Source organism: Balaenoptera ricei, chromosome 14, assembly GCF_028023285.1.
Source record: "Balaenoptera ricei isolate mBalRic1 chromosome 14, mBalRic1.hap2, whole genome shotgun sequence".
Lineage (NCBI taxonomy): Eukaryota > Metazoa > Chordata > Mammalia > Artiodactyla > Balaenopteridae > Balaenoptera > Balaenoptera ricei.
The window spans coordinates 20434554-20450455 of NC_082652.1; the positions used below are offsets into that span (position 1 = coordinate 20434554).

General features: G+C 44.1%; 1 protein-coding gene across 9 annotated transcripts in view; it reads left to right on the top strand.

The window, feature by feature from the left end:
* Positions 1-15902, top strand: part of PRR14L (proline rich 14 like) — a 55915-nt gene that overhangs the window by 23129 nt on the left and 16884 nt on the right. For 8 of the 9 annotated variants that reach the window (XR_009497143.1, XR_009497144.1, XM_059893585.1 and 5 more), the window contains 3 exons: positions 6231-11400; positions 14940-15011; positions 15654-15825. Coding sequence is in view for 7 of the 9 variants with exons in the window: in XM_059893585.1 (XP_059749568.1) it covers positions 6231-11400; positions 14940-15011; positions 15654-15825 (5414 nt within the window). In the remaining 2 variants the exon portion in view is untranslated. Of the gene's footprint in view, positions 1-5665; positions 5721-6230; positions 11401-14939; positions 15012-15653; positions 15826-15902 lie in introns of those variants that run through there. The other variant, XM_059893589.1, reaches the window with a different exon arrangement.

The window sequence follows — 15902 nt, forward strand, 5'->3', positions numbered from 1 at the left end:
TGTTTAATTTTACAAGAAATTACCAAACTGTTTTCCAGGGTGGTTGTACCCTTTTTTATTCCCACCAGCAATATATAACAGTTCCAGGTGAGGAGTTGAATGCTATCTCATTATTTGTTGACTTATCTGGAATTCAGAAAGCCAGGTATCCAGTGGTCAGTACAAGCATAGGAGGTGACGGAACTTGTAGGGCTGTCTGCCGCAATCCTCCCACCAGGAGGCAGCCTTTGTGAACCTCCACCAGAGAGCTTCCTTTTATAAGGCATTTCAACATTGCTAACCCATTACACATCTTTCCAAGGACAAGATGCAGGATAAACCAAAACTTACGTCATATTTAGTTTCCATGTCTAGCCACTTAAATTTTGATCCAGGAAAATGTTGTCATGGAAATGCTATTGAATCTTTGTCAACCTCCAGCATGTCTATCCTGAATTAGGGTCATTTGGAGATAACACCAAAAAGGTGTCTGAGTTTTCTGATGTAACTTTTATTATAATTGGAGTATGAGCACTTTTTTAAAAAACAATTTCATGGAGATATAATTTATAGACGATAATTTTCACCCATTTAAAGTGTATACTTCAATAGTTTAATTTTCATCACTTCCCAAAGAAACTTTGTACCTGTTAGCAGTCATTCCCTATCCCCACATACCCCCAGCCTCCTCCAGTCACTAATCTACTTGTGTCTCTGTAGATATGCCTGTTCTGGACACTGTATAAATGAGACCTTACAACATATGGTCTTTTTGTTTTTGTTTTGTTTTGTTTTGACTGCATCCCGCGACTTGTGGGATCTTAGTTCCCCGACTAGGGATTGAACCCCGGCCGCAGCGGTGAAAGTGCCGAGTCCTAACCACTGGACCACCAGGGAATTCCCAAAATGTTCCAGTTTCTCCACATCCTTTATCAGTTATCTTTTATTTATTTTTGGCTGCATCGGGTCTTCGTTACTGCACGCGGGCTTTCTCTAGTTGCGGCAAGCGGGGGCTACTCTTCTGTGCGATGTGCGGGCTTCTCATTGCAGTGGCTTCTCTTGTTGCGGAGCACAGGCTCCAGGTGCACAGGCTCAGTAGTTGTGGCGCATGGGCTTAGCTGCTCTGCAGCATGTGGGATCTTTCCAGACCAGGGCTTGAATCTGTGTCCCCTGCATTGGCAGGCGGATTCTTAACCACTGTGCCACTAGGGAAGCCTCCAACAGTTATCTTTTGTTTTCTTTTGAATAATAGCCATTTTAATGGGTGTGAATTGACATCTCATTGTGGTTTTGATCTTCATTTCTCTTATGACTAATGATGTTGAGCATCTTCTTATGTGCCTATTGACCATTCGTATGTCTTTGGGAAAATGCTTATTCAAGTCCTTTGCCCTTTTGTTTTTCTTTTTAAAAAAATTAATAATTTTATTTGTAAAGCTGTGTCGGATTTACAGAGAAATTGAGCAGATGACACATGGGGTTTCCATCCCAACCTTCACTCCCCACCCCATGCCCTCCAACAACCCCCCCCAACCCCGTTTCCCCTATTGTTAATGTATCAGTATTGTACATTTGTTACAGCTCATGAACCAGTGTTGTTATACAGTTCATAGTTTATTCCAATTCCCTTAGTTTTTCCCTAATGTCCTCTTTCTGTTCTAGGGTCCCATCTAGGATCCCACCTCACATTTAGTCCTCTTAACCCCTTAGGCTCCTCTTGGCTATGCTGGTTTCTCACACTTTCTTACTTTTGGTGACCCTGAGAGTTTTGAAGAATGCTGGTCGAGTGTATTGTAGAATGCCTCTCCATTGGGGTTTGTCGGATGTTTTTCTCATTAAGACTAGGGTTATTTATGGGTTTGGGAGAGGAAACTCACACAGGTGAAGTGCCATTTTCATCACATATCAAGGGTACTTACTATAAACGTGAAGTGGTGTTTGTAAGGTTACTCCCCCTCCCCCTTTCCATACTGTCCTCTTTGGAAGGAAGTCACTATGTACAGACAACACTTGAGAAATGGGGAGCTCTGCTCCCTCTGCCTATTTTTAAATTAGGCTTTTTGTCTTTTCATTGTTTAGTTGTAAGACTTCTTTATATATATTAAGTACAAATCCCTTATCAGATGGATGATTTGCAAATATTTTCTCCCCACCAGTGGTTTGTCTTTTTGCTTCTTGATGTTGTCCTTGGAAGCACAAAAGTTTTGGGACTTCCCTGGTGATCCAGTGGTTAAGATTGCAATTCCACTGCAGGGGGTGCGGGTTTGATCCTTGGTTGGGGAATTAAGATCCCACATGCCACATGGCACGGCCAAAAATTTTTTTTTCATTAAAAAAAATGTTTAAAAAGCACAAAAGTTTTTAGTTTTTTTTTTTAATTGACTAATTTAGCTTTTTTTTAAAAAAATTGAGGTCTAGTTGATTTACAATATTATTTTAGTTTCAAGTATAAAAAGTTTTTAGTTTTGATGGAGTCCAGCTTATCAGTCTTCTTTTTTTTTTTTTTTTTTTAAATTATTTATTTATTTATTTATTTTTGGCTGTGTTAGGTCTTCATTTCTGTGCGAGGGCTTTCTCTAGTTGCAGCGAGCGGGGGCCACTCTTCATCGCGGTGCGCGGGCCTCTCACTATCGCGGCCTCTCTTGTTGCGGAGCACAGGCTCCAGACACGCAGGCTCAGTAGTTGTGGCTCACGGGCCCAGTTGCTCCGCAGCATGTGGGATCTTCCCAGACCAGGGCTCGAACCCGTGTCCCCTGCATTGGCAGGCAGATTTTCAATCACTGCGCCACCAGGGAAGCCCCAGTCTTCCTTTTTTTAATCACTTGTGCTTTTGGTTTCTTAGCTAAGAAATCATTACCTGGGACTTTCCTGGTGGCGCAGTGGTTAAGAATCTGCCTGCCAATGCAGGGGACATGGGTTCGAGCCCTGGTCTGGGAAGATCCCACATGCCACAGAGCAACTGGGCCCGTGCGCCACAACTGCTGGGCCCGTGCGCCACAACTGCTGATCCCGAGTGCCACAACTACGGAAGCCCACGCACCTAGAGCCTGTGCTCTGCAACAAGAGAAGCCACCTAATGAGAAGCCCACGAATCGCCGCGACTAGAGAAAAGCCTGCATACAGCAACAAAGACCCAAGGCAGCCAAAAATAAAAATAAATAAATAAATTTTAAAAAAGGAAGGAAAGAAATCATTGCCTAACCCAAGGTCATGAAGATTTACTCTTGTGTTTTTCTTGTAAGAGTTTTATAGTTTCAGCTCTTACATTTAAGTTTATGATCAACCTTGAGTTGATTATTTTGTGTGATGTGAGCTAGGGTTCAAATTTATTCTTTTGCAAGTGGATATCCACTTTTTCCAGGACCATTTGTTGGAAAGGTATTCTTTTTGGTCCCTTTGTCAGAAATCAGTTGACTGACTATAAATGTTAGAGTTTGTTTCTGGACTCAGGGTTCTGCTGCATTGATCTTTATGTCTCCCCAGCGCCAGGGCCACACGGACTTGATTATTGTAGCTTTGTAGTAAGTTTTGAAAGCAGGAAGTATGAGTCTACCAGCTTTGTTCTTCTTCAAGATTGTTTTGGCTGTTATGTGCCCGTTGCATTTTCACACGAGTTTTAGGACGTTTGTCAATTTCTGAGAACACAAGCACCATTTAAGCAGTTATCATAGAACTACAAATCCAGGATCTTCAGCTGAGGTCATGAAACTCCTGTGCTTCTTAAATGGGCACATACCTCACAGGATACACATTTCACCCTCCAGTGTACCTAATACTTCTAACACCTTCCCTCATTTAATTCTTCATTCTGCTAACATCTGTATGTACCTGCCAGTCTCCAGGGTCACAGTCGGGTACTGAGTACACAGCGATCATTAAGATCCAGTTTCTGCCCTCACATACCTCCAGTCTCATGGAGCTGATAAATGAGACACATAATTGAGAAACAGCCTTACAGAGGCTTTGATAGAGATGTGCAAGGGAGTGAAGTTCCAGGGGAGTGGTTCAAACTCACTAAGCGTGGACTCCGTCTGGCACTTCTGACAGTTTTACCTGTCAGAAGTAACGGACAGGTCACCGACTCATCTAATCTTTACAAGTCCTGTGATGTGGATACTCTTTTTCTCCCACATTACAGATGAGGACCCAGGTCAGTGTTCCACGGCCTTTTGAAAGCTTACTAATAAATAGAAAACTTTCTTAAAGGCTCCTTTAAAGTTCTTTGTGATTTCACAATAAATGTGATTAAAAACAAGCCAAAAGAGTGGGCACAGTATCATTTTGCTTTCGCGCTGTCCACAACCCCTCTTCCCCACCCGCCCCTCTGCTCACCGCCTGGGAAGTGGCTGCTCCCCGGCCTCCCCACTAAGACTGGACGTGTGGAAAACAGGCGGTCTTCCAGCAGGTGGGGGCTCTAAGCACAAATCTTGCCTTAAGTACCTTGCACAGTAAATGGTTGGGGTTGGATGAAGAGTTTTAGTGTTTTCCTGAGTAGATATAGTGAGGGATAGGACTAGTGTGGTGCTGGAACAGAGAGGGGAGTGGGGGAGGGGCCAGAATATACATGACCGGTTTCATGAATGCTGCCGCGTCCAGCAGAGAGACATAGTAAAACCATTTGGAGTATTTTGCTTAGAAATTCATGAATAGGTTAGAATTGTCTGCTATGATATGGAAAGTGGGCCAGTTTCAAAGATAAATACTCTGTGGACCATTAGGATTTTAAGGCTGCCTTTTGTCAGTGATTGGTAGCTTTGCACACTTACGGAATGCAGTACACATTTATGTATCTAGTATTTGGTGACTCTGAATATTTCTAAATGCTGTGTCCTAGCCTAGTTATTAAGTTTATCATTTAAACTCTTCTCAGATTCAGTAAAATAAGAATCAGAGAGAGCAGAACAAAGGAAAAACACTTTTCCTTTATATGGCAGGCACTGTACCAGGTGGTATTTTATATGTATCATTTAATTTAATCCTCAGAGTAACACTGAGGTAAGTATACTTACCCTCATTTTACAAAGGAGACTCAGAGAGGTGGGTGACATCACAGAGCCCAGCTGGCTTGCCTTCAGAGTCACTGCTCTTTCTCTCAAAATTACTGCTCTCAGAACTAGTTAAGAAATGGCCAGGGAAGCCCTAGGAAGACGTTATTAATAGCATTTGCTGATGTCACCCAACTGTAGTCATTTATTAACTCCACAAATATTTATTGAGTGCTATTACATACCAGGTATTATGCTAGACAGTAGGGAGGTGGAGGGACTAAAACAAACGTGATCCTTCCCCTCGTGGAGCTTATGTTCTAGTGGGAATTAGATCTGTAGATGGATTTGCATTTTGCTTTATCTGCTTAATGCAGGTGTCCTATTATGTACATGCATGCATACGTACATGCATATACACATTTACATTTACGTTAATGTGAATAGCTTCGGGTTTGTTTTCTGTAAAGAGAGAAGGATGAAAAGTCTTTTGCAGATTAACAAGTTTGGGGAACTTCTTTATATTACATTGTGTGCTTAGAATTTCAGAGAAACTTTGTGCGGTAAACTCCTTTATGAATTGTGTTTATATTCTGCTTAGAAAGGTTTTTTGTTTGTTTTTTAATGTTTCGTAATGGAAAATTTCACATTTATTCAGCAGTGGAAAGGAGAATATATTAAACCGCTGTGTACCTATCACTCACCTTCAATAATTACCAACTAATGACCAGTCCTGTAGGGAGGCAAGTATTGCAGGTAATTGTAATTGGGTTCAAGACTAATATTCAACTTACAGATTAATCTCTTTTACATAGGTTTTATGTATAACTGTTCTTTGTCAAAGAGATAATTTTATCTATTTATTCAAGTATTAAGAAGATGGTCATTTAGTAATATAAGCTATTTTATTGTGAGTCTACTTTATTAATGCTTTAGGATGGAAGCTTCCTAAGATCTGAATTAGGCATATGTCTCCCCATTATATTCATTTGTCCAGCTAGGTAAGTGCATTTAAGTAAGTAACATTTAAAGAAAGGCATTTGTTCAAAATAACCTGTTTCTTCCAGGTACTCTTTTGGCCCTCTGTCATATTTTGCAGAGAAGAACAAAGCCAATGGTATTGTAACACTAACTTTGCAATTCTCTTTGTGAGTTGCATCTTTTTTGTTGCTGCCGTTTGTTGCATGATTAAATTTAGGATGATATAGCAAATGGTTTGTTTTAATGATTACATATTGATTTGGATTTCTTTCTCTTGTGCAAAAGGAAATGTACAAATTACAGCTGAAACTCTGCTAAAATCTACTGAGGAAGTACAAGGTATGAAGGTCAGTGGGACTAAGACGGATAATAATGAAGGACACGAGAATGGCCATGTGAGTAAAGGTCTCTCGGCTGGGTGCAGCGGATACCCAGAAGTAGACAAAATCATGAGCAGTGGTGAGGTTTCAGAGACTGGCACGTTAGTGTCCCTAGAGCCTTTAAACTCTGTGGACCCTGGATTAATAGAAGCAACTAAAGAGAAAGAATGTGAAGAACTAAAAACCTGTCCTCCTTGGTTGTCATTATTACCAGGGAAGAGTGCCATTTCCAAAGTGGACAATGGAAAGGAAGAGTTGTGTACATTAAACCTTGTCTGTGAAGCAGATGACAATCGCCAACAGGTTCCTGGCCACCATAGTGAGAGACACAGTTCTGCACATGGTAGTCCCAAAGCCATGAGAAAGGTGGTTATTGTAGAACCCTTAGAAGAAAATTCGGAAGTTTCACATTTCACATCCTGTTTGTCTGGTCCAGAATTCAGAACAACATCATCAAAAAAGTGTGGTTTTGATGGTGATAGCTTGCCAAAGGGATCTGCTAAAAAGACAGACAATTCCTGTTTTGATGGGGACGATCAAAGCAAGAACTTGGCTTCTAGAGAAGAAAATGAACAGCCTTTGAACCCCAGGAGTGAAAGAGAGGAACTCTTTCTTGTTAATGCCTGGCAAGCAGAAGAGGATGCTAGTGGTCACTATTCTGGAAAAAAAGAGGCTCTTGACTTCTCCAAAGAAAATATCCACGATCACTACTGCCCTCAAGGCAGTATCCATACAGACTGCTCTAGTTCTTTAATGCCCAATTCTTTTACTGAAGCCACGGAAATAATGTTTAAAAAAAATGATTTAAAAATCACTTTAGACATTCAGGATAACTTGGCAAACCATGAGGACCATAGAGGAACTTTTGCTAATATAAGCCATCCAGGCACACCCTCTGAAGAGAACCATTTTTCCTCCTCAATGCAGATTGAGGAGCCAGAACAGACAACCACTATAGAGCCCAGTATGTTAAGTGAAAAGATTTACAGTAAAGACTCTAACTCCTTAGTCAGCACCCAGAGAAATCTGGAAGACAGCACCCAGTTAAATGAAGCATCACATGACGGATTTCTGATTCAAAGAAAATCCCCTGTGAGTTTAACGCCAGAGGACCAGATAAGTTCTATAAATGAGGTGTTGAAACCCAAGAAAGACATTGCTCCGTTACTGCCAGCCCTAGAATTTGATGACAGACCTGAGTCAGAAATAGATGTACAGAACTCCCAGGACGACGGTCCCCATTTAGATAAACAGAGCGCTGCATGGGAGGTGAATGAACTTCCTTATGCCAATGAACTACTTGTAAACAAAATAGGAAGTGAATGTGTTTTAAATCAAGTGTTCCTTAATTGTCAAAACCATGCGAAGTTGCCAACTGACAAAGAGATGCCTGTAGCAGCGAGCGAGGGCTCCCAATGGAGCCAGCACCCTCCGTCAGAGGATGGAGCAGATGTCACTGCTGGTACCCAGACTGTTCCTGTAAAGACAAAAATGAAAGACATCTCTCCACCAGGTGACAAAACCTGTGGTGCCTCTTCAAACAATCCCACCTTAAACAGCAAATCAGAAAGCCTAGTAAGAAAAACTGAAACAGCTGATTCAGGAGCAGAAGGTCTGCATTCCAGACTTCTCTCAAATCAGAAAGAAGACGCAGGCTTGCCTCAAGAGGTCTCTGCTGTGGAATGTCAAAGCATTCAATCTCGGGATCTCTCTAGCTGCCCTTGTGTAAGAAAAAACGTCCCAGAGGAGAGCACGTGTTCTGCCCATGCTGCCCTGGAGCCCAGCGAAACCGTCCTGGGAGTTGAGAACTGTCTGATAACCAAGTATGAAAATGCATTTCAGCACAGCGATCACCGCCCCCAAGGGAGAGAAGCCTCCGTGGAAAGTTGTATCCATAAAGTGAGTTGTACATCGGCGGAAAGTGAGCCAGGTGGGGGAGAAACTGAAGGCAGCCTTCCAGGAGGTAAGATCAGAAACGAAATGACGGCAGGCATGTTAAATAGTGAAGCTCCAAACAGGACCATCCACACCACCTGTCACATCCATCCCAGCGAGGAAGGGCTAGAAGAAAAAGAACAGGACACACCCAAAGAGACTGTGTTTTGCAAACATAACATCTGTGATTGTGCCGCACAGGAATTAGACCAACCTGCAAACATTCCAAGTCCTGAAAAATTGTTGGACCAGTTTCCTACTGTTACGTTCTCCGGTGTTAGAAACATGAACCAAGCAGCTGAAACTCCTGAGCAGAAGGCAGATGAAGCCCTCAGCTGCCAGAGCAACCCAAACAGATCCGATGAATGCAGGAGTGAAGATAACCCAGCTAAGGAGACACTAGGCAGCGACCAGAGAGAGATGGTCGCAGAGCCTAACGGAGAGGTGAGCCACAGCCTGAAGGATCTGCCCGTCGGTTCAGGCCATAACAGCTCATCGTCTGGTGGAAGCCTGAAGAAAGGGGCCTTTGAAAGGATTTCTGGTTGTGAGGAGCCCATAGACGGTATGGCAGACATGATCTCCACAGGCTGTAGTGATAAGGGCACAGAAGGCGTTGTGGACATACGGGCGTCTAGTACTCTTGATGGGCGTGCAAGGCAGCATGGGCCAGTGTTACAGGAAACCTCAAGGAGTGTGCTGTCACAGAGGGGAGAGCCTATTGCTGCATTTATGGGAAGGATCGACCAGGATTCAGATTCCCAAGATGCTACTTCCTCGACAGCAGACTTTCTCGAAATTAAAAAATCCTATGAAGAGAAAGTATGCAGATTGTTAAAAGACTGTGAAATGGAAGTGTGTCCAGACTCTTGTGCCCCTGAGACAGGGTCTGTGGCAGATCATAAACCAAATGTAAGAGTATTGGATAGAATAAATGTGTCTTTAAATTATATTCATCTTGAACAGCAAGCTAAAGAAGCATCTCTGAGAGAAACACAAGGAATGATTGAAGGATCAAGACTAGAAATAAATTCTGAGCACGACAAGGGAAATGCCATTGGAATTTCCTCAGAAGAACTGACATCTTCTGGACACCAAGAGGAGAACTCTGTTCTCCCGGGAAGCCTGAAACCCACTGAGATAACTCCTTTGCATCCGTTGTCTCAAGAAAAATCAGAAACAATTATGAATAGTGAGGAAACTGACCCGAAAAACCTTTTTAAACCAAAAGATGGTGAAATGCCCTGTGAGAATGTAAAGGACTGCATGGTCCTGCCTGAGATGAAAGGAAGAGCACCAAGGGATAAGAGTAATCCTAGCGAAGAAAGCAGCACAGCCCTCATTGCGGAAAGTTTGCCTTTGACGATGGAAACAGAAACCGAAGTGAAAAGAGAAGAAACTGCAGAACACCAGAGGGGACCACGGGGTCAGTTTCCTGCTGTGGAGGAGTCCGAAGAGATGACTGTCAGAGAAGGTGTTCATGGTGATAACATGAGCCGGGTGTCTCAGACCCATCTTAAAACCCCGAGGATGCCGCGTGATGCTGAGGACCAACAGAGCCAGAAGGCTTTGGACTACAAGGAAGAGGAACAGATGCATCAAAAAGAAGCACATGCGGCTTTGGAACGATGCACATCATCTAATATGTTGTCAGATGAGGTGCAAAGTAAGAACCAACCTAAGGATCGCAAAGCTGAGCCCACCGTGGTGAAAGAAATCACCCTAGCAAAGCCAGCCACAGGCGACACTGCTGCAGGGTTTCAGAAGCTGAAAGACCCAAAGGAGGAAAGCTTGTGTCGCCCATCAAAAAAGGATATTGAGTCGTGCGCAGGCCCTTGCCTCCATGATGCCCCCCGGAAAGCACAAGACCCCAACTCCGCTGGGCGTGATGAACTACACGGTGCCTTTGGGAACACTTCACATCAGAAAGGAGTGCTTCCCTTAAAGAAGCAGCCCCACCGAATGTGTAAGAAAGTTTCCTGCCAGGAGCTAGTCAACACGGGGAGGAAAATAAGTAAAATCAGAAGTTCTGCCTTTTTAAAGAGCTCCTCTGAAACCATCCCCACAAACGCACACAGATTTCTCAGTTCACATGCTGTGTCTGCACCCACGCAACCGGAACCTGAAACAGCCCCTGCCAGGAGCCTTGTTAGCCACGTACCAAAGCAGAAGGCCACTCCAGGCCAGCCCTCGGGTAGCCTGAATGTTCGGAAGCCTACCAAAGAATCAGCCTTACTCAGCAAGCTGTCCATCCTTGCCTCCAGACTGGCCCCGGCCACAAAGACCCAGAAGCTACGATATCGGCGGTGTTCCTCTGACCTTCTTCCAGTGGCTAAAAGCTACAAGCGGCTCAGATACAAAAGGCTCCTGGATGGGTTTTCCTACAGCACAATGCAGCTGAATCCATGGTTGGCACGTAGTAATTGGGACAGGAGGCCTAACAGTAAACCCTTGACGCTTTATTCGCTCGAAGCCATCAAAATGAGCTTCATAGATTTGAGCGACAAGATGCCATCCCTGTTGTTTGGTTCCGAAGTCTTCCCAGTATCCTTTCACGTGAAGTCAGGCTCCGAGTGCGGGACCGAGTCCCCAAGGACTTTTCCCGAGCACTGTGCACCCGCGAGGCTTGCCTTAGGAGAGGCCCGCCGGTGCCCGTCTTCACCTCCTAAGTGGACCTTCTCTTTCTTCTTGGCCCACGACTGCCCTGGGGTGGCCACGTTCAGGGAAGACCCTGGCCTCTATTGTCAAGCAGGCGCCCAGCCTCCACTGCAGCCTCCAGTTCCTCTCCAAGACCATGGAGCCACCGCCATAGTCCAGACCAGAGCGGGCTGCTCCGTCCTTGGCCTTCACACACTCCTAGCACTTTGTTCCCCGGGATGTTACCGAATCTGGACGAAAAAACGGAGCTGCTCCAGCCACATGCCCACCATGCAGAGGCTCTTCCTGACCCAGTTTACCCAGGGTCTGAAAGGGTTACGGTCTCCCACCTCCATAGCAGACAAGGTCTTCTGTTCTCTGCCCTACTCGGTGGGCCGAGTACTGTCCATTTGGAGCCAGCACGGGCCTTCTGCCTGCCCCTTCGAAATCTCTGCTCTTCATTCCTCTCACAGCAAGCGGCAGCCACGTCTGGGCACCATGAGCAGGTAAAATCCATCCCCTGTTCTTTGCTAAAGTCCCATGTTTGCATCCTACCATTGGGGAGAGGAAAGGGCGCTCCTGAAAATGCAGGGCTCAGAGTCTGTGTCTGCATTTCCTGTTTATTGCCAAATCTCTGCTAAGAACATGCAGCAGTAATTCTGAAGTGTAGACCCCTCTAATTTTCCTGAAGGATCTAGATTTCTTGCAGAACCCTTTATTTTGTACCTTCCTTTGTTCTGTCCATTTAATTCTGTGAACCATTAAATCTTGAATCTCTCCTTTTCTCCTCTTGCCCTCACCTTGCAAAGAACATATCCCATTACTATAAGTAGTGATTTGTGACTTGTAACTATTACTTGTTCACAAGGTATTATAACAACCTGCACCTAACTCAGTGGTTGGTGTGTAAAGGATACAGAAGAAATACTTTTTAAATAAACTAATTAATTACATAGGCATCACCAAATCTAGTTTAGGAACCTCTGTGTTTCTTTCTGGAGCAGAGAAGCTTCAGAGGTTGGCATTTACATATTATAGCTATAGAATTTATAGAATTTTAAGTGAACTGGAAAAGAGTTCTTGTGGTTTCACCACTGAGAATAGTTGAAAATAATTTCACCAATATCATTTTACCTTCTAACAGGAAATGAGAGAAGAAAAAGAATTTGGGAGTTACATCCCTAAAGATTTGCTTTAGACATAATAGATAAATCCCCCTATTTGTAATCCTCTGGATAAACAGAAACTTTAAACATTATTTGGTTTGCCCTTATCATTGCTGTAGTTTAAAACTTCAACACCAAAAAAGCCTTAAAATTCCAAACGGCCTGGGAGAGGCCTTGTTGTTTGTGTGTCTAGGCAGAGTCTCTCACGCAGAATCATTCTGTCATTGAAAAGCTTCTGAGGCGCATACTGTGAAGCTACCCAGCATCTTAGCAGAAAACTAACTAAATAAAAGAGCTTCAGAAAGGCACCCCAGAACCTGAATGTGGCTGATTGTGAGCTCTTGTCCTGTAGGTAAACAAGAAAATGTTCACTTCTTATCAGGCAGCCATAAAAATACAACAGGATGAATCAAATTGTTTTAAATGATGCTGCACTGCTTCTGTTGCATAGTTTGTTTGCCTCTACAACAAACTCTGCTCTGTGTCTGTACACTCAGTTTTTTTGTTGATCTTTTTATGTATTTATTTATTTATGGCTGCGTGGGGTCTTCTCATTGCGGTGGCTTCTCTTGTTGTGGAGCACGGGCTCTAGGCGCGCGGGCTTCAGTAGCTGTGGCTCGAAGACTATCTAGAGCGCAGGCTCAGTAGTTGTGGCGCACGGGCTTAGTTGCTCCACGGCATGTGAGATCTTCCCAGACCAGGGCTCGAACCCATGTCTCCTGCATTGGCAGGCGGATTCTTAACCACTGTGCCACCAGGGAAGCCCTGTACACTCAGTTTTTGTTTTTTTTTTTTTTAAATAATGAATTAATTAATTAATTTATTTATTTGTTTTTTATGGCTGTGTTGGGTCTTCGTTTCTGTGCAAGGGCTTTCTCCAGTTGCGGCAAGTGGGGGCCACTCTTCATCGCGATGCGCAGGCCTCTCACCATCGCGGCCTCTCTTGCTGCGGAGCACAGGCTCCAGACGTGCAGGCTCAGCAATTGTGGCTCACGGGCCCAGCCGCTCTGCGGCATGTGGGATCCTCCTAGACCAGGGCTCGAACCCGTGTCCCCTGCACCGGCAGGCAGACCCCCAACCACTGCGCCACCAGGGAAGCCCTACACTCAGTTTTAAATCATGTTACCGTCTTTAAACTATGTCCAGTCCTAAGGTAGCATGGAGGGTAGTTATTCATTTCACCCTGTGAAGGTGAATGACCCTGTGACCCTTTTCCCTCTTCCAGAACTCTTTCTCACCTGACTTTTCTGTTTTCTGGTGGGGAATATTTTCTCTCTCCCTTAGATCCTGTATCTGACATTTCATTTATTTTATTTTTTAGTTTACTTTTAATTTAATTATATATATGTGTGTGTGTGTATATATGTATTTTAAAGATTTAATTTAAAAAAAATTTTTATTTATTTTTGGTTGCATTGGGTCCTCGTTGCTGCGCGCGGGCTTTTTCTAGTTGCGGCGAGCGGGGACCACTCCTTGTTGCGGTGCGCAGCCCTCTCATTGCAGTGGCCTCTCTTGTTGTGGAGCACGGGCTCTAGGTGCACGGGCTTCAGTAGTTGTGGCTCACAGGCTCAGTAGTTGTGGTGCACAGGCCCACTTGCTATGTGGCATGTGGGATCCTCCTGGACCAGGGATCAAACCCGTGTCCCCTGCATTGTTGACAGGCAGATTCTTAACCACTGCGCCACCAGGGAAGTCCCTATTTTTTTAATTGAAGTGGTAGGGGTGGTATTTGTGGGAACTTTTTTTCTCGTTGGCTCTAAAAGTGCCTTAACATCATATATATCCTTGGCTTAGAGCTCAGAAGTTTGCTGTGTTTGTAGACACACTTAGAAATGTTAAGCGTGATAAATTGGGGAGCCCCAGAAAGCAAGACTTAACCAAGATTAAATTAATTTATGTTTCCACAGGGTTTTCTCATTTGAACCTCATCCTCCAGCACTCCATAATATGGGTCAGACAGGCATCTTTTTTGCCTTTTTTTTTTATAGATGATGAGACTGAGGCACATGGTTTTTTCTGACTCGGGCCACTCAGCTGGTTGCTGTGTCAACTGAGCTAGACCCAGATGAGGCCTCTGATTTGGTCAGCCCCTTTCCCAGTATTCCAGATTGGTGCTAAACTCTCTAACAATCTGAATTATCTGTGTTTCAGCCATTGAACAAATTTCTCTAACTTCCCAGAGGAGATGGATTATATGGTCATTATATAAACATCTGATTAATTAAACCTGTACTGTGTCTAAATTCAGTAGAAATGGATACAAGCTTTACTTTGAGGGGTACCAAAAGCTCTCCAACAATGCATATTAATGTATCTATAAGTGATTAATACCATTTTTCATCTATAAAAATCAAAGCTTAATTATAAAGGAACTAGCCCTGTGAACAGTTTTCATCTACATGGCCATGTTTTACGTGGAACTTGGCTTTAAAGAAAATAAGGTTTCTTCACAATTTTTTGTACGTTTATAGAAATTGGCAGCTTTTATTTTAATACGGTTAATACAGAACTGAGGAGTGTATTTTTATCTTTAAATTACTTTTTAAAAACTTTAACATACATGTTCAACAACTTGATTAAAAGGTATAAGGTAAAGGGTATTCTTGTCCCCCTCCTTTCTCTTACTGTCCTCTGTATATCTCTCTCTGCCTTCTTTCCATTTAAGTTAGAATATAATCCTCCTCCACTCCATTCCAGTGATGGGCACGTACATGTAATCCTCATGCCTGGGAGGGAGGTTTTCGTCTTTCTGGGTGACTGACACTTCTCGTCTTCCTTGGGCTCGGATTGAGCATCCTTCCAAACCCACGGTACACCAGAGCCTCTCCTGCCATCCCGCTGCCCTAACCTGCCTCTCTTGTACTTTTGCTCCACTTCAGCCACACTGCGTTACCGTCTGTGCCTCTTCCGGGCCTGGAAGCTGCTTACAGCACCAGCGGCAGTCATGTGAGGTGAGGCTCCAGTGGCGCCTGGCACGTGAGGGCTTGTGGCTTGAAGTGTGTGTGTGTGTGTGTGAGAGAGAGAGAGAGAGAGAGAGAAGTGGGCGAGTGCACTAGCGGCTGGTGTGGGTCGGGCATGGTATAATTCTGACCTCTTGTTCTCCTTCTCAGCCTGATCTGCACCTCTCAGATGAACAATCTGAGGTTCAACCTGTGTAACTAAAGTTGTGTGATCAATCCCATTTATAAAAAAAAAGTCAAAATCCCTAGCCGGCTCATTGTACCACAAGTCCCCTCAAGATACTTCTTGGTCATTTAGCCGATTTCGGTGCCCAGATGGGATTGACGTCGTCTGAGCACAATCCATTTGTTCAGTTCACTAAATGTCTTCTTCCCACAAAAAACCTGTTCCTTTTTACGTTTTTCATTATTCACTGCACCTTCCTCGTTCGTTATTCCATCACAGTGAAGTGGATTGACCACATTCTCGTCGTTTTTTACATGTATAGACACAGGTGTGTCCAGAAGTAACAAGAGGACAGGTTTACTGGGAACGTCATTCAGCTCTTGTCTGGATGTTAAGACGAATGTGCCGACATAGAAGGTGAACCCGTCCCATGTCGTTCTTCTCTGTCTCTCTCTCCGTGGTGCTAGGCTAGAGCCTCCATTCCCTGCCTTGGTACCAAAGTCTCGCTTGGTAACAGACTCAGCTGTCAGCAAGCTCCTGCTTTCAGCCTCCGAGTTCCCGGTTCCTGGATTTGATGAGCTGGATGGTGTGACAGCCCCATGCCCCCGACCACAGAGCAGCCCCCCAGAACAGAAAGAGGTAAATTTAAAGTGCTGATGGGGTCAGGTGACGGTGGCACCACAGATGACGTGACAGGTACAGATGGGCCCCTGAGT